At 34.0% G+C, this 24,214-nt stretch overlaps 1 protein-coding gene across 2 annotated transcripts; it reads right to left on the bottom strand.

Annotated features, from left to right (window-relative positions):
• Nucleotides 1-16,465: 16,465 nt before the first annotated feature.
• On the bottom strand, nucleotides 16,466-20,261 carry LOC107003144. 2 transcript variants are annotated; one of them, XM_015201410.2, is made up of 6 exons: nucleotides 20,054-20,261; nucleotides 19,852-19,937; nucleotides 19,618-19,768; nucleotides 17,687-17,812; nucleotides 17,350-17,553; nucleotides 16,466-16,831 (listed from the first exon to the last, which is right to left on the bottom strand). In XM_015201410.2, exons 1-6 carry the CDS (start codon nucleotides 20,150-20,152, stop codon nucleotides 16,691-16,693), a joined length of 807 nt encoding a protein of 268 aa, XP_015056896.1. In that variant the 5' UTR covers nucleotides 20,153-20,261; the 3' UTR covers nucleotides 16,466-16,690. The 2 variants fall into 2 exon arrangements, with proteins under 2 accessions (XP_015056896.1, XP_015056897.1); XM_015201411.2 differs by having other exon boundaries at nucleotides 19,618-19,765; nucleotides 20,054-20,259.
• Nucleotides 20,262-24,214: the final 3,953 nt, after the last annotated feature.

Raw genomic sequence — 24,214 nt, 5'->3', positions numbered from 1 at the left:
ATCTGCTAAGGTATGGATAGTACGCTCTTCTTGTCCATCCGTCTTGGGATGAAAAACAGTGCTTAAGTTCAATTTTGAACCCAAACCCTTGTGGAAAGACTTCCAATTGAGCAGTAAATTGTGCACCTCTATTTGAAATAATGGAGATCAAAAACCCATGATGTCTTACCACTTCTTGAATGTACAACTTATCGTAATTCTCCGCTGAATAGGTAGTCCTTATTGGGAAAAAATGGGTTGACTTGTCATTCTATCAACAATCACCCAAATAGAATCATGCTGCTTGCGAGACCTTGGAAAGCATGTGATGAAGTCCATGTTTATTATCTCCCACTCCCATTCCGGAAGTTTTATATTGTGAGCCAAACCTACAGGCCTTTGGTGTTCCACTTTAACTTGCTAGATTTTTGGGCATTTGGCAACAAACTCACAAATATCTTTCTTGATGCCCTCCCACATATATACCTCTATCAAATCGCGGTACATCTTGGTGGAACCCATATGAATGGAATATCTAGAGATATGAGCTTCCTCCATGATCCTTTCTTGGAGTCCATCCACCCTAGGTACACACAACCTACCTTAAAAGTTCAGCACATCATCTCCCCTTTGTTCAAAAATCAATACTCTTTGCTTATGAACATTCGCCTTCAAATCAAGCAAAATGGAGTCTTGGTCTTGCTTTTCTTTCACCTCTGACACTAGTGATGATTTAGCCCCATTAGTCACCACTATCACTCCTTCTGTGGAATCTATAAGTCTGACTCCTTGACGTGCAAGTTTGTGCACATCTTTAGCTAACTCTCTCTTTCTTCTTTACCATGGGCGGTACTCCCCATGGATAACCTGCTTAAGGCATTAACAATTACATTAGCCTTACCTGGGCGGTAAAGAATACTCATGTCATAATCCTTAAGTAACTCTAACCACCTCCTCTGTCCGAGATTTTGCTTCTTCTGAGTGAACACAAGTAGTGACACCATATCTTCAAAGCAAAAACTACTGTGGCTAATTCTAAGTCATGAGTTGGATAATTCTTCTCATGAACCTTCAACTGTCTTGAGATATAAGCTTTAACCTTGCCATTATGCATTAACACACAACCCAAACTAACTCTTGATGCATCACAGTACACCATAAAACCTTGAGTACCCTCTGGTAAGGTCAAAATCGGAATGGTAGTCAATCTCTTTTTCAACTCCTAAAAGCTCTTCTCACAAGCTTCAAACCATTGAAACTTGATTGACTTCTGAGTTAGCTTGGTCAAAGGGGATGAGATAGATGAGAACCCTTAAACAAATCTCCTATATAGCCAACCAAACCCAAGAAACTCCTTATATCTGTTGGAGATGTGGGTCTAGACCAACTCTAAACTTCTTTTATCTTTTGGGTATCAACTCTAATTCCATCACGGGAAACAATGTTGACCAAGAATACCACAGACTTAAGCAGAACTTACACTACATATAACTCCTTATCTTTCAAAGTCTGTAGAAAAATCCTGAGATGACTAGCATGATCTTCTTCATTCCTTGAATAAACCAGTATGTAATCGATGAAGACGATGACAAACAGATCTAAATAAGGTTTGAAGACTCTGTTTATAAGATCCATAAATGTTGCAGGCGCATTAGTCAAACCAAAGGACATAACCAACAACTCATAATGCCCAGATCTTGTTCTAAAATTTTTCTTTGAAATGTCACATTCCCTACTTTGAACTGATGGTAGCCTAATCTAAGATCAATTTTCGAGAAGCAAGAAGCACCCTGAAGCTGGTCGAAAAGATCATCTATCCTTAGGAGATGATGTTTATTCTTGATGGTCACCTTATTCAATTGGCAATAGTGTATACACATCCTAAAGGAATCATCATTCTTTCTCACAAATAAAATCGGAGCACCCCAAGGTTAGACACTTGATCGAGTTTACCTTTATCTAATAGATCTTTCAACTCTTTTAACTCTGCTGTTGCCAAAAGATATCACGGAATAGAGATAGGATGAGTATATGGAATGAAATCTATGCTGATGTCTATCACTCTCCCAGGAGGGACTTCGGGTTGATCATTAGGAAAAACTTTTGGAAATTCTTTTGGTGCAGGAACTGACAAGGGGAGGTACCTCAGCACTTTAGTCATTAACTCGAACTAAGTGATAGATAGACCTCTTTGAAACTAACTTCCTTGCCTTAAGGTACAAAATAAAACAACCTTTAGGCACTGCTGAACTACTATTCAGAATCTGAGACTTGACAACTCGAATTCTACAGTCTATTGATGCATAACAGACATGAAGCCAGTCAATACCTAAAATGACATCAAAATCTACCATGTCTAACTCTATTAAATCAACCATGGTACTCATGTGACTGACAGAGATAGGACAATCACGATAGAGTTTTTCCGCTACAGTAGACTCTCCAACAGGGGTAGATACACAGAAAAATTCACAAAATTTCTCAGGAAGAGTCTTAAACTGATTTGCAACATAAGGAGTTATAAAAGATAAACTTGTTCCTGGGTCTAATAAAGCATAAACATCAAAAGTAAAGACTTTGATCATACCCGTGAAAACATTAGGAGAGTTCTTATGCTCTTGGAGGCTAGTGATTGCATGTAGATGGTTTTCCCATCCGCCAGTACAAGAAGTGGTTCCTCTAGATGCAACCCTATCTGGTGGAGCAACTCATAAATATTGAGCTCTATTGCCTAGATTTCTTCCACCTTGCTTATTCTTAGGGCACTCTCTCATGAAGTGATCCTCTTGACCACACTTGAAGTAACCTGTCTGGACATCACGACATTTAAAAGGGTGGTTTCTACCACACTTAGCACATGTAGGAGCCCAACTTCCTCCTTGTGCCACACTACCTTGGGACTAGGCTGGTCAAGCCTTGAAGTTTTGTGAATTCTTCCCATTATATTCACCTCTGTTTCTGAGCGCAGGGGCACTAGCAGATGATGTTGCATACTCCTTTTGTTTTTGAAATTGTGGTTGATTCGAACCACCTTTCCGCTTCCCAGACTCATTCCCAGTCTTGGCTTTCTTGTTTCTGTACTCCTCTTTGTCCTCAGTTTTTCTTCTTCAACTTGTTGCACATAGACCATTAACCTTGAAATGTCCATGTCCCCAATCAACATGCAACCCTACCTTCTTTGCTCGAAGCACAACCCAAGTTAGCAATAAACAAGCTTATTCTGCTACTCATATCCTTAACCATGTCCAGAGCATAGCGATACAGTTGGGTAAACTTTAGCCCATACTCATGAACATTCAAGAAGTCTTGTTTCAGAGTAAGAAACTCTCGTACCTCCGCCTCCTTTAGTTCTCGAGGAAAGAACCGCCCCAGGAAAGTCCATCTTGGATGTGGTGCACCCTCATTTCTTCCTTCCTTCCACTAGTCGAACCAAGTCCTAGGCACATTCTTCATTTGATATGCAACTAGCTCAACCCTTTCCGTATCAATCACATGCATCACCTCAAACACCTTCTTCAGCTCTTCCAAAAAGTTTTTCGGATCCTCAGTAGTACTTGAACAAGAAAAACTTGGGGGGATTCATCCTTGAGAATTCCCGAATCCTCGAAGTGTTAGCCCCTTTTTGTCGAGCTCTCTTTTGTTGCCCAACTAGGTTAATCACCACTTGGCTTAACATTCAAATAGCCTCGCGGAACTCAGCATTGGTGACTTTCCCCTGAGCTTGCACATTCTGCGCATCAGGTACCTATTGTTCCTCAACATTACTTCTGGCTGGTCGACCTCTGACTGCTCTTCATGGAGGCATGATGATATGAAACAGATGCAAGCACGAATTAGGAGGAAACTTTTTAGGGATAAATTCTAAGCACAAAAAAGAATATGAAAAAGGTGAAGAAATTCCTAAATGCCGCAGCCTCCTAATCATAGATGTGGCGCGCTTCACACTGATGACTAAGACTTTACGGACACGACTTCATAGACTCCCTAGGACTCTTGAAATCTGTGCTCTGGTACCAAGTTTGTTACGCTCCGAGTCTACACCCTGGACGTGGCCGGTACCCAATGACCATTTCTAGCCTTGAGCTAACCCTTGGCTTGGCCTACTTAATTCAGTCGAAGACTTAACTCAATAATTAGCAAGGATCATTCCCACAAGATCAACTTAAAATATATTGTCTGGGCCAAAATTACACTTAAGTCTCAAAATAGAATATCATTAATGCAAAATAAAGAGAGACTCAACTAAACTACCTGACTATCTATCTATGAAGCCTCTAAACAAATTGAGATAAATGTTGGGATAGACCCTACAACATTCCCAAATTTAAAGACTGGAAAGCATAAAAAAAGGATCCTCTGTGATGCAAGGAGGCTCATCTTTGAGTGCTCAAACTAGAACAATGGTGCGCTGGATGTTGATCTTGGCTACCTGTGTCTGCATCATAAGAGGATGAAGGCCAACTCAAATCAGTACATTAAATGTACGAGTATGCGAGTTGGAAACAACAAGTTCAGCTTGATGAGAATAAGATGAAATTACATTGGCTCTGCTCAACTCAAGAAATACTCAACTCAATGTATAAAAAGCTTGTAAAATAGTAAAGCAACTTAGTTTATCAAATAAAATGCAATAGCAAACTTAACTTTACTTATATATGAAACTAATATAGTTCTGTGGGAGGTTCTTTAACCGACAACCACCACTATGAGCCTAAGTGGTGATACAACGTCTCGCCCATGCTGCCAGAACTGTCTTATACTTTGTCGTCACATAGAACATCCTCAACTTAGTGAATCCACTAACTTAACTTACGTGATCATCGAAAAAGTATGATCCGTTAATACCCATGATAGCTACATGGTTTACATGGAAATTTGAGTTAATAAGAACTCTCATCCCCACATCGGTGCTCAATACTACTTTCAAAATATACTTTAGCTCATGCTTTTAAAATGACTTCCTTCCTCTGGGTTGAGATAATTTGCTCAACCCTTTTTAGCTTTAAAAAGCCCTCTAGAATCGATGTTCCTTTTTCTTGTTCAAAACTCTGTTGGGAAATCTTAGTTTTCTCTTAACTTAAATGTAAAAACATTAATAAACTTTATAGGGAATACTTAGTTCCCTTATATCTTTTGAGAAATAAACTCAACTCTTTACTCTTTACTTGACTTGAAACTTTTGATCTTGATCAACTCTTTAGAGAAAAGTTAGTTCGCTTATATCTTTTGAAGGAAAGACTTCAACATTTACTCTTTCATTCACTCAAAACTCGAGCCTTGAACGAAGTTAAAACGCTTAAATAAGACTCTTGGAAACTTTAAGAAACTTTACTTTAACTTCCTTCATAGCTTTAGACTTGACTTCTTAACTTCCTTGACTTTGATCTTAACTTTCCTTGAATTGAATTTTGGATTCAAGGTTCATGATTCATGTTTATGGATGATTTCATGATGTTGAGATGTACCTTAGAGTATTGGAATAGACTAGGAATTGTAGGTACATCACTTAGGAACTAATACGAAAAGATAGGAAAAGAACGGGGTCTCTAGGAGGTTTGGCTCTTTGAGAGGTGCCGGGTGCAAGAGCCTGACAGACAAGCACTGTCCTCAGGTGCTCTGGTTGGCGCGGCACGCCAGAGCCCGACGGATAGAGTCTTATCCTGAGGGGCTCTGGTTGGCGCGGCGCCCCAGGGTATGTTAGACGTGTTTTTCGATTTTTCTTCTCTTATTTTCAACTCTAAACCATCTAAACTTTCATAGATCTTTCCCCAAACACTTAGGATCACTAAATTCCCAATAACCAATAGTTTAGAATCGTAAAACAGCTCGGAAACACGAATCAAAACAACTAAAGGCAGACTACAACTCAACCAACAAGAATTCAACAATTATTCATCAAGAACTTCAATGTTCATCATTCAATCTATTCAAAACTCACTGAATTAAACATGTTGGTGTGTGGGTGAACGAACCCAACACAGAAAGATCTCACATACCTCGATAGAAATCACCTTGACGAATTCTACTCGCGAAACCTTAGCGTTCTTGAAGGATTCTTGCTCTTGCTCTTCTCTTCTCTTTTCTCCCAAGCCCTAAGCGTATTCACTTTTCTAAAATTAACTTACGGCTTAGTTTTACCCCTAATAAACTCTTAAAACAAATTAGGAAAGAGTAGGGTGAAAGACTACTCTACCGTTACTAAAATTCGGATTGGACTTTCCTCAATCCAACAACCAACTTCCGATTGACATATCTCCCTCATACCATATCAAAAATACACAAACTCAGAGGCGTTAGGAAGAAATTTCTAAGGGATTTCCAACCATATAATGAACTGACTCTAACTTATCCTGAGCTGGAAGTTATAGCCGTTTGAAAACGGCCAAAAATCACTTTTTGAACTTGGGGAATTTTCTAGATTTTTCCTATTCTTTCCAAAAATGAAATTTTTTAGTTTCTTATCTAATTATTGTTACAAATATGCTCACTGAACAAGATATTCCACAGCACTCCCCTCATGGTACCTCTGCACATCTTCATCTTGATACACCATCAACTTCATCTCATCATTCATCCACTTCTACGCACCACCAACCATACCTACACCTAGTGATCATCTAAGACCCATAATACACCTTCTTATTTGAAAGATTTTATTTATTCACTTCCTTCACTAAAAGACCAAGTGTCAGAACGTGCTCCATCACTTAGTGCATTATTCACCAATATTGCTCAAATTCTTCTTGCTTCTTTGACCTTTAATAGTCAGCAGGTTGTACAAAAAATTGCTCATCCTGATTTCTATGAGGAGGCAGCATTGAATCTTGCATGGCAAGTACTCATGACACAGGAGTTTGAGGCTTTACATGCTAACCAGACCTAGGATTTAGTTAAATTGCCTACAGGTAAGAAAGCAATAGGGTGCAGATGGGTTTATCAAGTCAAACATAAGGCTGATGGGACTGTGCAGAGGCTTAAGGTCGGATTGGTGGTAAACAGGTATACCCAACAAGCAGGAATCGACTACACTGAAACTTTTTCACCAGTGGTCAAGATGACCACCATCCGAATCTTAATTAGTGTAGCTGTTAAACAAGGATGGAAACTTTACCAATTGGATGTCAACAATGCATTTTTACATGGGGATTGGCATGAGGAGTTTACATGAATGCACCTTAAGGTCTGGCTATAGATTCACCAGGATTGGTTTGCAAACTGAAAAAATCTTTATCTGGTTTAAAGCGGGTTAGTAGACAATGGTATGACAAACTCACAGAGGCACTGCATTGCAGGGGTTTTGAACACTCAGTTGATGATTATTCACTGTTCTATAAGAAATTTGCCAATTCATCAGTTTATGTAGCAGTTTATGTCGATGACATAGTTCTCACAGGGACAAATTTGACAGAAATCAACAATTTTAAGTCTTCTACATGACACTTTCAAGATAATGATCTGGGACAAGTGCATTACTTTCTTGGTTTTGAGCTCCTATATAGAGAAGATGGTGTGCTGATTTCTTAAAGGAAGTTTACCACAGAACTATTGAAGGAATTTGAATGCCTTTCATACGCTGCAGTTACTGCTCCTTTAGAGTGCAACCTTAAGCTCCAAGCAGCTGAAGGTCCTCCTCTCACAATCCTACTTATTATATAAAATTAGTGAGGAAGCTCAATGTCCTTACTCATACTAGAATGGACATAGCCTACATTGTCCAACATCTGAGCCAATTCATGCAGGCCCCTAGAGAGCCTCATATAAAAGTTGCAATACATGTCCTTAGATATCTTTAAAATGATTTTACTTTGGGGATATTCATTTCAAATGTTCCTAACTTTAATCTTAGGGCTTACTATGATTCAGATTGGGAAGCTTGTCCAGATACCAGGAAATCAATTCGTGGGCACATTGTCATGCTTGGGGATAACCCAATCAGTTGGAAATCAAAAAAGCAAGCCACAATCTCTCTTTGGTAGTATACAGATCCATTCGAATGGTCGTAGGGGAATTAATTTGGTTGAGGAGAATTTTAACAGAGCTTAATGTCCCTTATGAAGCTCCTACTCATACTGTGATAGTTAAGAAGCAACCACATAGCAAGGAACCTTGTTTTTCATGAACGAACAAAACATATAGAAGTATATTGTCACTTTGTAAGGAACAAACTATAAGATGGTTCTATTACACTGCATCATGTTCAACTACTGAGCAACTAGCTGATGTGTTCACCAAGTCCCTAACGGGAAACAAACATGCAACAATTTTTAGCAAGTTGGCAGTGGATTCCTCCCCTCCAACTTGGGTGGGCGGGTGTTGAGATTAATTAGTTTAGCTTTTAGTTTAGTAAGTCAGCTTAACAGTTTATTAAGTCAACTAGTTAGTTAGGATGACAGTTCTGATATTTGTTGATTAATTAGTTAGAGCGCAGAGGTGTATATATACTAGATAAGCACATGTGTTTTTCTTCTTCTTCAAGTAATTCAATGCATAAAGAATATTCTCCTTCTAGAGTCTTCTCAACGGATCCAATGGAAGCTCAACCTAGCTTAACAATGGAGCTTCATCACTGATTTTAACAGAGTGTATTAGTAATTACTTGCATTAAAAATGTTTGTACTCACTTTGTTCATTTTTACTTGTTACTATTTGACTTACACACATTAATGAATTATTTATTGATATATTTATTTTACCACGCTATCACTATTAATTGATGTTTGGTATTAACTCTTGATTAATTTTTTTGGAGAATAATAGTTAATTCTAAGTGTAAAATATTAAGAAAAAAACTCTTGATATGTCAAAGTTAACAACTAAAAATTAGGAATAAGTGACACGTACAAGTGAATGAAAGGAGTATTAGTTATGGTTGCATCAATTATACATAGATTATTTCTTATGCATTGTTTGGTTTGGTGTATTAAAAATAGTCAACATTCATAAAATGATTTATTTACAAAAATATCATCCACAACTATGATGGAAAAGATGTAAAAAGAATTTTGAGAATAATTGAGTCTTTAACCGTATTAATACATGTATCAAATCTCCTTGCATTACTAAATGTAGAAATCTGTGGATTAGTAATACACCTAAGCACAAAAAAGTGTATTAGTAACAAATAGCATAAAAATATTGTTCAGAATATGATATTACAAATACACAAAGTTAATACAAGAATTATTTTTATTGATACATTCTACCAAAGTAACCAAACGATCCCTTAAGTGATTGATAATGTGAGAACATACAATGACTTTATTTACTAATATAGAGTTGTCTGTCTTAAGACTGCATTTTGTGAAGGAAATATTTGATTTGTTTCTTAGGACTTTTGCTAGAGGTTTTTGTTTCAAGCTATGATATGAATTTTTTTGGAAAAACTATACAACTTTTTTACAGGAATAATGTCTCTTCCTCTTTGATGTCATCGGAATATATATACACTCTAATAGTATGAAGGTGTAACCAAATTGCTTCTTCCTCTTTGATACAATCAGAGTGTGTGTATGTATCTCTCTCTCTCTCTCTCTCTCTCTCTCTATATATATATATATATAGAGAGAGAGAGAGAGAGAGAAGAGAGAGAAAATACATAAATTCACCACTGAAATTGTCTCGAATTGTCAAAAAGACACATAAACTTTGTGGGTGTCTTATTTCCCCATTGAACAATTTAAGAGTGTTATAGATATCCCACTTTTCACCCAACCTCAATTGCAAGAAAAGAAGTGCAATCATGCACCAATGATTGTTTGACACGTATTAAATTCTTTTAATTTTTAATTTTTAGTTTCATTTTCATTTTTATTTTTTCTATTTTTATTAACTTTATTTATATTTTTTCTTCTTTCTTCTTAAATTTTCATTACTCAAATCCTTTGTTCTTTGTTGTAAATCCTCCAAAAGTAGCAGTCATTGTCGCCTTCAACGTAACCTCCATGATGCTTCCACGTTACAACACTATTTCCGTCACTAAAACATCACTAAATAAAATCAACTCAACTCTCAAGTTACTATAGCAAGGTAACAGGACAAAAAAATGAAGTTTCATAGTACTCTCTAATCAATGAAGTTCACATTTGTTTTTGTTTTTATTTTTTTTAAAAAAAGGATAAAAGAAGAAAAACAAACAAAGAAAAGCAAGAGACAAGAAAAAAGGTGATTAAAATGGATGAAGTAAATGGATCTTCTAAGTTGAAGAAAATGAAGAAAAGGTAATTGAATTTTTGAATTTGGGTGAAGAAGATAATGAGGAAGATGATGTAAATTAATTAAATAATTAATAATAAAGAAATAAAATGACACGTGACACTTTATAGCTGTTTATGGCAGTGAAAAGACTGGGTCACACGCCTCATTTGTGTGGCAACAACCCAGACGAGAAAATGGATCAAAATGACTCATTTACAAAGATATTAAATAGTTCTGTGGGGTGATAGGACACTTCTAAAGTTAAGGTGTCTTTATGCAAATACGGGATAATTTTAGGGGTGACTTTATGTCTTTTGTCATATATATGGACCCAACATTTTATATTGGAAAAATTAACAATGTCTTGCATGAAAAATACTTTACTTTAAAAAATAAACCCTTCATTACTGAAAATAGTCATTCGACCCTTCTTTTTTCTCCAAAAAATGAGCAGGCAACAACATACTGAATTTCTCTTATTCTTCTTGGTTATGATGTTGTACACTTAATAGATATTTATCAATAGGAAGAATAGAAACGGGGCTTTGAGTTTGCTGAATAACTTCATTCACATTAGATTTTTTGTTGTTTCTCATTCGTCTTGAAAGTTGTAAAGTAACAATTGTCGACATTTTCTTCAAATATAAACCTGTATTTTGCTGCCAATGCAAACAACAATAATATATCGCTCTTGCACTCTCTCTTCTTATTTTCATTATAAACTGTACATCTCTCTTGTAGTTGTATCTCAAGAAGCAACTTATTGCAATTCTTTACCTTAGAACATCTACAAAAAATGTTTACTTTTTTGCTATGACTTAAGAGAAGGGATGAAATTCAATATGCTCTTAGAAATAAAAAGAATGAAGAAGGAAAAAAGAAATTGAAATAAATTGTTCTTGAATTTAATAGGTGGAGTACTTATTATGCTATTAGTAGAAACACTACCATTGACTACTTACTTTTTAACCTAGACTGCAAATAACCTCATAAAAGTTTTAGTTACAGATATGACTTAAAAAAACAAAAGTCAAATCTTGTAGCATGAATATGACTTTAAGAAACCGAGGACGAAATCTTCTCATCTTTCTTTTTTGATTGATGGGAATAAATCAATTGATACATTAACAGAATGTACTTGAGGCGAAAGTATTACAACTAAACTATCTAATATTAAAAGTTACCAAAAGGCAAACTGATTTGGGGTATAATATCAACCACTTGATGTCACTTCGACACTTCGTTATGGTTATCTTATACCCTTTTTTTTCACATGATATTTTTAAATATACCTGATGTTGTAGCATTATAAACTGTATTTTAAGAAGTGAACATCCTTCTTAGTAGTAGGATCCGAGGGAAGAATAAAAAATGTCATGTATTACAATCAAATACTGTGGATTCATACGTTTAAGTTGAAAGCAGAAAAATAAACAAAAGCTTACCTCTCATTCATGAGTCCTTTAACCTTTAGAGACAATCTCATCGAGTGCTTAATATGATAAACTGGAAAATGCTAAATTTGATCAATCTTAGCATCCTCCAGTGGAGTGGGAATATCCAGTTTCATCATAGTCATGTTAGTTTCTTATATTGATTCTGATGAAGCATCATTCGTTAGAACCCATATATGTTGCTTATACCATTATGTAATCTTTTACGCCCTTCAAGAATTCGGTCTGACATAAATTCTTGGTTATACACATGACATTTATGACAGTTGTATAGTACTATATTTGAACTGCAGTTCCTCATTTTTATTTTGAATGCTAATACTGATTTAAAAAATAAAACAAAATCTTCTCCTACACTTTCTATTGTCTTTTCTTTTCCTTTTGGATACCTCATTAGGAAAAATAAGATACACAAAAGAAGTTATTTATAAGAAGATTAAGAAAAAAAATGTTATTTAGTAAATGACCATCCCCTACGGGAGGTAGGACATGATGTAGGAACATGCAAATATTACAAGCAAAATTTAGATGTCAAAAATGAAAGTTGGTATAACATAACACAATCCTATCCCACCAACAAATAGCCACAACCAAACTTTGATTAATAGCACATGATTTGGTTGTAACAAAATTTAAAGATTCACATAATTGTAATTAAACTTTAATATTCTTGTGAGATTTTTCTTTAAAATGTCAATAGACCAGGCCAATTTCTTAGGTACTGTAGACTCGTTGTTCATATGGACTGGGAGCTTTTTAAAAATGTAATAAAGAGCTGAAACCGATGAGCAGTCTTACCAAAATCGTAAAGACCACAATATATATTGATGGTGTTAGACTAGCTTAAGGTAGCAGTTATTGTGTTTAAGAACACAAAAGAGATTGAGCTAGCCACATTACAGTAGAATAATCTTGAAAAAACTTATATCATCAAGGAAGATATATTATCATCAGACAGAAGAGGTGATGGAAAGCGAGGGGCTAAGCTCTTAGCAGGGAGATTCTTAAGCAAACTAATGCACTAAATTTCGAACATGTTTATCTAACACAATTATATAGGAGTAAAAAAGGACGAAAGAAGAAAGGATAGATAGAATTATACTAAAATAACATGGACAAATTAGTCAGTAAAATAGATAGGTTGTGGATATGAAGACGTGAAAATTAGTGAATAAGACCAACACAAAATAGGGACAAAATTACAAGTGATCTTATTAAATTTTGATACCCTAATAAGGGGAAGTAAAGTAATACGTTAATATGTGAACCTTTGAAGTTGTAAGGGATACAACATTTTTCATAGATCAATAATTGTACTACACATTTCCTTTCTCGATCTTCTTCATACGAAAAGGGATTTTAATGAAATTTCTCTATTGTAAAGATTGTATAATGTGGGGTTGATTTCAACAAAACGTGTATATACGAGGATACATTCATTTCATTCCTTTAATAGATATATATTATTTTCAAGATGACATCCACATCCAAACTATATTTTATGCTTTTATAAATTGTTAATGATTTCACCAAATCACGTGGTAGAAAATTTATTTATGGTAGAGAAGAACACCACTTTACTTGTAGCATTGTTCGAAAGTTGTGTTCATCTATCCTTCCGGCAGTGAAGTCGGAAGCCAGCCTTTTAAACCAAAAAATATAAACAAATGGCTTGCTATGAGATAATCATTTCTTTTCTTTTAAATTGTCGAATGCTCAAATGCAGATCTTCACCTAATTTAAGGATTGATTTATGACCATATCACATATATTTAATCAGGCTCTAATCCTAATTAAAAGCTACTAATGCATAAAACTTTTTCCCATTGGATTAAGAATTAATAATTTATATGAATGTATAATGACATAATTTTTTATATTTTTGAGATTTAATTTTATAGTAACTCAGAAACCTAGAATAATAATTGTACTCCCTCCATTTTATAATAATTGAATTGTTGAACCTTTTTTTTCATAGTTCAAACTGCAAAAGAAACCTAGAACAATAATTGTACTCCCTCCATTTTATAATAATTGAATTATTGAACCTTTTTTCATACTTAAAACTTCAAAATAAGCAAATTGTTTAAATTTCAAGAGAGTTGTTGAAAATTTCTTTCATTTGTTGCCTCTCATTTAGATTATCTAGGTAATAATTTTAAGAGAGTTGATTGTTCATGTTTATGATTTTATTTTGAATAATTGATATTTTCAAGAATAATTTGAGAATAACTGAAGTTGGAAAAATGAAATGATGTTCAATTTATCTCCTAAACTACCAAAAGTAAATGATCATATTAAAAAACAGAGAAAAAAAAACTCTTAACTTCACAAGAAAACAAAGGTTAAAAATTCATACAAAGTAGATCCCAGAATACCAGTATGAGAGCAAGTATTTTCAGCAATAGCTCTCGGTCAATTTAGCTTGACTGATCTACCTGCATTTCAATAACATTACCTAATCAACACATCAAAAGCTTATTGTAGTCAAATAATCAAATATAGATACATGCATGTGCAAAATCATATTATATTATAAGTGGGAAGTCCTTTAGCTCAAAGTTGAAATACGAATTTGCCCTTCACTTGAACATTATTTGAATATATATAGCATTATATGAAAATAAAAGCATAATATTTTCATTTTTAATGACCTGAAAAATAAATTCACACTTCAATTACAATAATTAGGATAATTGAAAAGACAACAGTTAAACTTACATTTAAATAACTATGAATAGGGAAAACGAAAAGGCAATTGAAAGTAATAAATCTTTTTTCCAAGTGAATAATGACTTTCTTCAGGTATATAAAGAAACTATGTTTCATCTTTAAGTAAATCATTTCATCTTCATATACATTTCAAAAGGCATGGAAGATATAGGAACACTATTTTAGTTAAGAAATCGAACACTTTAAGACAATCATGAAGAACATATGAAGTGTGGTGTCTGCAGTGATTTCTCGACAGCGACAACAGTGAGAAAGTGATTTGTGTTCCTAGAAATCTCATAGTCCTCCATCATCCCCTGCCCTTCATTATTTTTCTTTTTTGAAACTGGAAGGTTTCAAATTTTTAACATTATTTCTTTGTTGTTGTTTTCTTCTACCCCCCCCCCCCACCTCTTATTGTAGAATATACCTCTTCTTTGATTTATATGTGATGCAATTTGAAGTGTTCTTGAAATTCAAGGTATATTGATTTATCCGAGTATTTCTATAACGCAGTTTCAATCGGATATTCACTGTTTTTTTTCCTTTCTTTATTTTATTAGTCTTTATTTGTTCCTTTTTAGCCGTTTTACTTTTTTTTCTTAGCTTGTTTTTCATTTTTGAAAAGGTGAAATTTCAACAATAAATATGATGAAAGTATATAATTTACAGGTAATAATAGTAAAATAATTTTACCTTTGAGAATCACACATGGTATTTTTCGCAGCTATAATTTTTTTATGCAATATATTTATTCTCTTATTTTCACATATAGGCTTTTAAATTGTATACATCATCATTTATTTCTCTTACAAGAGTCTTTCCTTCTCCTATTTAATTTTTGGGTGATTGAAGATTAAGATCTTAGTTAGAGAACATATTTTAATCTTAGTATGTCTTAGATTTTATTTTCTCTTCAGTTTGAATTTGTAATATTTTTTTCCTTCGAATTATATATGACTCATCACAAGCATGTTTATAATGTTATTATTGGTTCGTCTGCTTTTTTTTTTGTTAATTTATTTTCTGTTTGTTAAAAATTAAATTTGAAAACTAAAAGATATCAATTATTTTTACTATTTGAATAGAGTGATGATTTTTTCATGAATACTGAAACATCATGTCATCAAAAACTAACACAAATAGTGCTATATTTCATGTAAATACAATAAAATATACTCATATATAACCAATGGACTTATTACAAGTAATTGCATTCTCAAGACAATCTATCGTATTGTCGTTAAGCTTCGATGTTTATGTTCTTTATAGAAAATGTAAAATGTGTAATTGAAATTTATATTTCTGATAAATTTGTCTCGCGCCTTTGTTATTTCATCAAAGACACTAGATACATTTATTATTATTTTTCTATCATAAATTCATAGACAAATTTTACAGTCATGATTCACATATTTCTGGTTTGATAGCAAATGCATCATTCTGTTTTATGATTTATTTTAATGAAAAAAATTAAATAGTAAAATTAATATTGTTAATTTCAATATCTATACCTTATAACTCACTTCTAAATAAATAAAAAATTATAATGATAGTAAAGAATAAACGTGCAACACACGTTATCAGAAACTAGTACACAAATAAGTAAGAGAAAGTAACAAATTAGAAGAGTTCACCACAAAAGCAAAACAGCAGAAACAACAAGGAAAAAACATAAGAAGAAGAAGAGAGAAATGGAAGCAAACCACTATAAATCCAAGGATTTTGAAGGAGAGTGAACAGAGGAAAATAATAATTGAAAAGGAAAAAAGGAAGAAAATGGGACGCGTGGAGATGTTAAAGAAACATGCAATTACTTTTGGAATTCGTCCTTCGCTTACTGGCTTATATAATAAGAGTTAAGTAATATATAGAGAGATATATGGTATCAAATAGTAAACACAAATTAGTAGTTAAAAACAGGAGATATGATAGTAAGGAGTAATCACTTATAAATAGTTTCCTTTTTGGGGGTACACATTCTTTTTCCCCAAAACTATTGATAGGAAGCGCTACTACCGAATGGGGCCTACCCCGCTACCTAACACGAATCTGGATTGGCAGGCTCGAATACGGATACTACACATTAGATAGGAAACCAAAAGAAAAATGTTTTTGCTCAAGGCTTCATTCAATTCTACGGATGGGTATTATTTGTCAAGAAATCTTAAATTCAGGTGAAAGGAATAAGTAGGAAATCAAACAGATTTCAATGATTTCATCTAGGCAATACTATTTGACAAACTGAGCCTGTACTATGTACATTGACCGTTAACCTGCTTTATATACATTGATCAATAAATGGAGAGAAATTGTAATTTTTGTGAAGCAACAGTCATACTCCAGAATTCTTATTCATCTGTACCACCACGCCAGTAGCCCCATTTACTCATCCCACATTCCGATAGGAACTTCTGATAATCGCCATCCAGTTTTGCATAAGCACGTGAAAGCTCTTCAGATTGGAGATCTTCTCTATCATCGGTGACATTCTGTTCAAATATGTTAGTTATGTAGTCAAATTTTGCGACAGTAACAGAACCAAAGCAAGAATTACATACTGTTTACTGCAGTCTTAACATCGTGAAAATTGGGAAGTATGGCAAACACACATTAAATTTTATATATGATACACAGGAATACTGAGATAATAAGTTCAGTGTTGTTGAATAAAGTTCTCATCCAAACGCTCCTGATAATCACAAAGTTCTCAAGGCAAAATAGGCTTATGTGATGCACAAATGCTCCCACATTACCCGAAAAACATCTACTCCATGCACTTGGAAAGATACCTAGTTAGTTTTCCCGAAATTTGGTCGCAAATTGCTAAGAACATGTCATCAAAGTATATTTTCACTAAGAGGCATTACAGTTAATATTACAGAACTGAATAAATCCCCACCAAGGTAACTATGGAATCAATTAAAGAAACATAAACAAGAGAGAATACTGAAGGACGACCACAAACAAAATAATAAATTCTTGCTAGCTACTTGCTCTAAATACTTACATCAGTTTCAGGTCTTGAATCAGAATATAATGCATCTGGATCGGTCAAATCACGAAGAGCTGATTTCCATCTCATGCTTCCAGATGTCTGATGAACATCTTGCAGTTTATTTCTAGCAACTCTATGGTGAAAGGCATTCATTATGCATCTGATGCAAAAGCCTATCAGAGGAACCAGAACTAGAAAATAACCACTGGTTTTAGCCTGATAATAACATTGACAAGTCAGTTGAGATATCTATTGGCATCCAAAGGGTCTGCATACTAATCATTTGCAGTACATATAATTAAAATAACTAACGAGACAAAGATATGACATCTCTCAAGGAAGTTCTTACATATGTTAGATGACGGCATGAAAGCACATACAACATCTTCTGGTTGATATCGCTGCCACAGAGTTTGGAGTGTCGGCTTGTTTCAGAAACTTCAATTTTAGGCAAGTTAATCTTCTCTCGCTGATTCTGAAAAGAAACAGACAATCAATAAGAGAACTTGGAATACAGAAAGAGTCTAGCTAATGAAAGTTTCATGGAAAATCAAACTAAAAGAGGGCAAACAAAAACTGTTACAAATTACAATTAGAAGGAAATAAGAAAAAACTTTTATGCAGCCCATTACAAGGTTTTGTCAAAGCTAATACACGAATATATATCTTGATATATTCTGGAAATATCAATCTCGAGGAGCAACCCAATCTTGTTGGTCAATCCACAAAATCCAAGAGGCGTGAATGCATGACTAGACAAACTAGCAGAGATTTCTAAATATCTTTTAGATGAACTTAATATAACTAAAGAAAATACTGACACTAGCATCAACATAATTCCGAAGTACAAGTGGAGATGAAAGTTTATTTTGGCAAAATGTCTGGCTGAGTTGATTGAAAAAAAAAATTGTCTCATGAGTTGATTTTAATCATGCAGTTCATAGATGAGATTAAGTGAAACTAAAGCGGTCTTCGAGTTGCATTCACATGGCATAACGAGTTCAAACTTCAGAGTTGCAGCTGAAAGAAACACCACAATGTAGCTGAAGTATAGTGAATCAATGGCTTCCCTTTATCTGGCATGATTTATGAAGATAATATGGCAAAAATGGATAATAGCTCAAAGGGTAGATTAGATGACGGAATCTCAAGGATAGTTTGGAAAAAAATTTCATTACAAACATTTTAATCCTAATTAAAAATTAGCTACCAATGAGAAGATATCTTATAAAATCCATCAGGAAGTCACATAATACTGCCAAGGAACTTTTCCAACAGATCTTATTCTTACCTTTTAGAATGACGAGATATCCTATTGATGAGAGCCTTAAAGCACTGACTATTTCCTGTAGTAGCAATGTAGCATCTTGGAGGAGGAAGTACTTACTTATTTTATGAACAAAACAAACACCAAAGGACTACAAAACTTTCTGTTTGGCCTTCTATTTTACAATTTTAGCATAATAATTATTATAGAACCTCCTATTTCCTTCTTAGCTGACATCAAATCAAGACAAAGCCTTTTATATGCAAATATGTCATGTTGACTTTGTTATAATTGTGTTTAGGATTTTATTTGACTTGGTGAGTAGAGAGATCACTCGATCGAGTTTGCATCAGTTTCCTCATTTAGTTTGTTGGTCTATTGTTACATATAGTAAACTTCATAAAGCAAGCGCATCAATTTTATTCTAGATAACATAACATCATTATTAGACAAGAACAAAGTAGAGCTCCAACAGATACAAAAACACAAGCCAATTCATTTAGCACCAAGCTGCACAGGTGATGAACACATTAAAGCAAAAGAGCATATTTGATGACCACAGACACAAATCGTTTTGGCAACAACTTATTAGCTACAACAGTGCCACAGTGAGTTTAATATGAACTGATATCAAAGTTCTTCAGTAGAATACAAAGAAAAGTGCAACTACAACTACAACCTAATCTTTTTGATGAGTGTGTTCTCAGTAACCTCGTAATCATTTTGATGAGTCGTTCACATAATTCAACAGGATATTAGAGCATGTAGAAGTCCTGAATTCAAATCTCACTGTTACCCAGAAAAAAATAAGATGTTTGACCCTTGAAAAAGAATGGCATCCACATGTAAGGAATGTGTTGAGACATGATATAATTAAGTAATTAATAATGTACTTCTCAGTAAGAAGTTAAGCTTTTTTGGTCCCGGAGTTCAAAAAACTACTAGAAACAGCATGTTAGATGAATGAAATATTAACTGTTGAGATGAAAACAAATGAGTCCAGAAAATGTTACCGTTTGTGAGTAAGATGTAACATAGGAAGGGATGTTGAGATGTTGCCCCTCAAAGACAAGGTCAACATCAATAATTTCCTTATTAGCAGCAGCAATTTCAAAAATAGGCACCCCATATAACTTTGAAAGAGAAGTCAAAGTATCATCCCTGCTATTACCAATCATCAAAATACAATTCAAATCAAAGAAACATTCATAGACCCATAACTAACGCATTCGTGTAGGAACACTTACTCTTTCACCACATGAACCAAGAATTGCTTGGAACTGTTCCATTGTAGACCATTTGAGAAAAGCTCCTGGATATGATTTTTACACCTCTGCAACAACAAAACCCGGAAACCATTTAGCCGCTACTCAAACATCTTTTGATTTATGGACTCAGAAAAACAAGAAACAAGCTTCACAAATAAAGAGAAAAACTGTTGAAGAGAACCTTAGGAAGTAAAGTGAAGTGCTTGTATATGGAGTTAACTCCAAATGAAGAGGATTTGCAGGGCAATGGAAGAGAGGATTGAAATAGCTTCAATTCCATTGAATCATACTGCTTTTGATTACATTCACACAAAAGATTTTGTCACTCTCTTCTAAATATATTGCTGGATAGAATAGTACCAAATTAGAAAAAGGAAGATCATGAAATTATTTGGGCTTCTTTAAAGGTATGGGCTTCATCTTAATATTCCAGATATATATTTGGGAAAGGATTAATTATTGGAGAATTTTCACAAAATAGCCACTATAATATATCTAATTATGTTTTATAGCTATATTTTGCATATTTATGAGTTGTATATATAATGTGAGCTGTCTCGTTTGTATAATTTGTGGGTTAGTTTGTATAATTCGGGGTAAATTTGTATAATTGAGCTATTTTTATACAAACTTGATAAAACGAATTCATACAAACATAGACAGCTGAACTTTAAACATTTATACAAATAATGTTATACAAAATTATGTTCTACAAATTTATACAAATTATATTATATAAATTTTTTAATTATACAAACATGTGAATTATACAAACTGAAACCTCAGCTAACGTAATTATCACTTAATGTTGATCGTGAATGGTAATTAACTAAAATTATGGAGCCCCACTCAAAAAAAATTCACTCAAATTGAGCTCACTCCAATACATTTATCCTTATTGGACCCACAAGCCAAAATATTTACCCGAGATTCCCCTTAATTTGCATGAAGGAATACGTAATTTGTTCTTTTTTGTTTTTTTCATTTATAATTATTGTTGTACTTCAATTTATTACTTTTCTCATACTCCTTCTATTTTGAATTACTTGTCCACTTTAAATTGATACACCTACTAAGAAATAATGATTGAAATAGTTAATTTACTATTTTATCCTCAATAATTATTAAATGTATGAACTAAAAACTTAGGATTTTCAACAAGACCTATCGTTTTCAAAATCAATTAATTGATGATATAATAGGTAAAATGAATCGTCATTTCTTGATTTGTCAAAACGAACAAGTAAAAAGAGAAAAATTCGACAAATAATTAGGAATAAAAAGAGTACCATTTATTGTCTTTGTACTTCAGCTTATTACTTTTGTCCTATAAATTATCATCTTTGTACTTCAATTTGTTACTTCTATCCTATTATTGATTATTTTTGTCCCATTCTTATTTATTATTTTTATGCTCACTTTTATCATTTTTCTCATTTATTATTTCACTATTCATATTTACTTGTCTTCTTTGAACTTGATACAATTATTATATTAAAATAAAACATACTTTAACAAAAACAAAAATCAAATACAAATATAAAAATATTAACTAACTACTTTTGGATTATTTTTTTATTAAATTAACCAATTTATTTACAAAACTATTCGTTCCTTAATGATACCACGTTAGTATATGATATTTTGTGATGTTATGTAAAGACCCCAAAATGAATTAGGTCAAAATAGAGCCTATCGTGTGTGTCATGAGTTTATAAGGTCTTAAAATGGTCAATTATTGTGTTAAGAGGCAGTGTGTAGAATATGGAAGAGTTTAGAGGTGAAACGTACAAGAACATCCGATGATGTTAGAAAGTTAGCCTTGTGACGTGCTAGCGTTCCTTAGTATGTTTCATGAGGTTTTGAGTAGTGTTTGGAGATCAAATTGATAGGGAAGGTTCCTAACATGTAGATGGAAGTATTTAGGGTAAAAACGTCCGGGCACAACTCCACCATCAATGCCCCGTAGTGCACAGGCTACGCCCCGTCGATTGGGGGCGTCACTCCACACTTAGACGTGGGAGTTGAGCCCCCAAAATGGGATTCTCTGACCAGAACGACGGACCTGCAGTACACTGTTGTTGTTCCATCGACAGTCCGCCAACTGCAGACGTCGATTGGTACCTGCAGGTCCTGCCTGCGTGCTGTCAAGTAAAGGGGGGAATTGGGAAATTCATCCCACGTTCATATAAATGCATGGGCGGTTATTTTAGGTGGTTTTAGGTATTTTATGAGTATTTAGACAATAGAAGAGCCATTTAGACTCTAGACTCCAAATCAAAATCCTTTCTCACCAAAATTCTCTCAAGAACACCATAGAAGGAGAAGAGAAGTTGGAGGCAGCTCTTAGGAAGAATTCACCAAGGAATTAAGATGAGTTTAAGGCTCTAATCTAAGGTATGTGAATATTTTTCATTCATGTATTGAAGACCCCCTAGTTTCCCTTCAATTTTGAATCCAAAGAACCCCAATCTAGAGAAGGTTGTGATTGCATTGTGGTTAAGGCTTAATTGTGATCCCAATCTAGTGGGTAGCATTCAATGATGTTCATATGATGATTATATGATGTTTTCATAGTGAATTAGCATTTGATGTTGAAGGTGTTCGTGGTGACTTTAGGCCATAGACGCAAGATGAAGGTTCTAAGTTGATCTTCTTAATCCAATTGTATTGTATATTACTTGATCATGATTGAATCACCTAGATATGAATTGAATTAGACTTAATTGATTAGGATTTTTCTTGATTGAATTGAACCTTAAAGATTTTTAATGGCTATATACCTAGTAATGAAGAATGTGAGAAGAAAGTTAAGGCTAGAAGATCCTATAATCTACCTATGAATGAAGATAGATAAATTGATGATAATGAACCTTAGGTTGTTATGTTGGCTACAGTTTTAGGGTTGTTGAATGAAACAGATAGATTCACTTGAGCATGGAGAAATTGTCAAGGATATCCCTCCATGAGTGAAAAGTGTTGAGCAAGGCTTGACAAGAAAACCTTGGAGTATGTGCTTGACTCCAAGTGGATATGCGAAATGAGACGGATAGTCCAGCAAGGGTCCGAACTCCAACTAGAAAGGAGAGCCACACCTATTAGTTGTGATGACTATCTAAGTGGGTCTCATGAGGCGGGAGTCCTTCACGTAATTGAGTCAAGGTATCCCAGTAGAGATCTTCATATCCTATGAACTTAGACGTGCTTGAGAAGCATCTCGTAGTGTTCAAATCAAATGATGAACTTAGAAATGCCCTAGGGGTATCTCGTTGTGTTCATAAGGTGTGAATAACTTAGACATGCCCAAGGGGTATCTCGTAGTGTTCATGATTATAAATGGATCAAGACATACCTTAAAAAGTATCTCGTAGGATACTTATGATTAAAGAACTTAGACATACTCAAGGAAGTATCTCAAAGTGTTCAAAAGATAAAGAGAAGGGCTAGGCTCCAAAGTAAGTAGTAATAGAAAAAGGATCCAAAAATAATACCTTGCATGCATGGTGTTATGGGGCATCATAAGTGCATTGCACAAGGTATAACCTAGGGTCACTAATAAAAAAGAGATTGAAGATAGGATTGAACTAGAGTTGCCTTTCCTAGTTATAATAGACTAAATATGAGAGAATCTTAATAAATAAAGTTAAGTAATGATGAGGTTATGGAGGGTGAACATCTTAAGGATGACATCAAGGTAGGCTTAGTATGTGAGATAGTATGGGCTGCCTTACGTACATTGCAGTAACATGTTTTGAGGTAATCATAAGGGTATAGTATTCTTTGTTATAAAGAACTTATGTCCTAATTATGATAGTGGGTTATGATCAAGAATGACCAAAGAGAGGTATAAAGAACTTATGTCCTAATTATGATAGTGGGTTATGATCAAGAATGACCAAAGAGAGGTACATAACTTTGGTAGTAGTATGGGATGATACCTTAGCCTTGCACAAATATACTTGGAGGTGGCTTGTGATGTAGTTCATTTGAGTAAGAAAGTCAATGACTTAAGTATGAAATCTTATATGCTTTATGATGATTTATTATGTTTATGATATTCATGTTATGCTTATGCCTTTACCTCTTAATTTGACGTTAGCTTTGAGTGTGCCCAAGTTGGCACTTAAGCTTGTATAAAATTGAATAAATAGACACATTCCTCTGATACGCCCAAATTACACTTTCCAAGGAAGTATAAGCGTCAAATCAAGAACCCAACTTGTAGGTTGGGGTCGATCTCACGAGAAATATAGTTCAGACTTAAACATAACTCACAATCATCTCTTTTTAGTCAAACTATTTCCGAGAAAAGTAAACAAGGGAATTTTGTATATAAATAACA

Source organism: Solanum pennellii, chromosome 11 (assembly GCF_001406875.1).
Source record: "Solanum pennellii chromosome 11, SPENNV200".
In the NCBI taxonomy this organism is placed as follows: Eukaryota; Viridiplantae; Streptophyta; class Magnoliopsida; order Solanales; family Solanaceae; genus Solanum; species Solanum pennellii.
The sequence above is the reverse complement of the archived record's forward strand: the minus strand, read 5'-3'. Positions and strand labels throughout refer to the sequence as shown.

What these genes read in the sequence shown, in the direction of transcription:
- LOC107003144 (XM_015201410.2), bottom strand. Translation starts at nt 20,152, where the DNA reads ATGGAATTGAAGCTATTTCAATCCTCTCTTCCATTGCCCTGCAAATCC. An exon ending in CATGCCGTCATCTAACATAT is followed by an intron (nt 17,554 to 17,686) that starts GTAAGAACTTCC and finishes TGTTATTATCAG; the next exon opens with GCTAAAACCAGTGGTTATTT. An exon ending in ATTCAAGACCTGAAACTGAT is followed by an intron (nt 16,832 to 17,349) that starts GTAAGTATTTAG and finishes ATATTTGAACAG; the next exon opens with AATGTCACCGATGATAGAGA.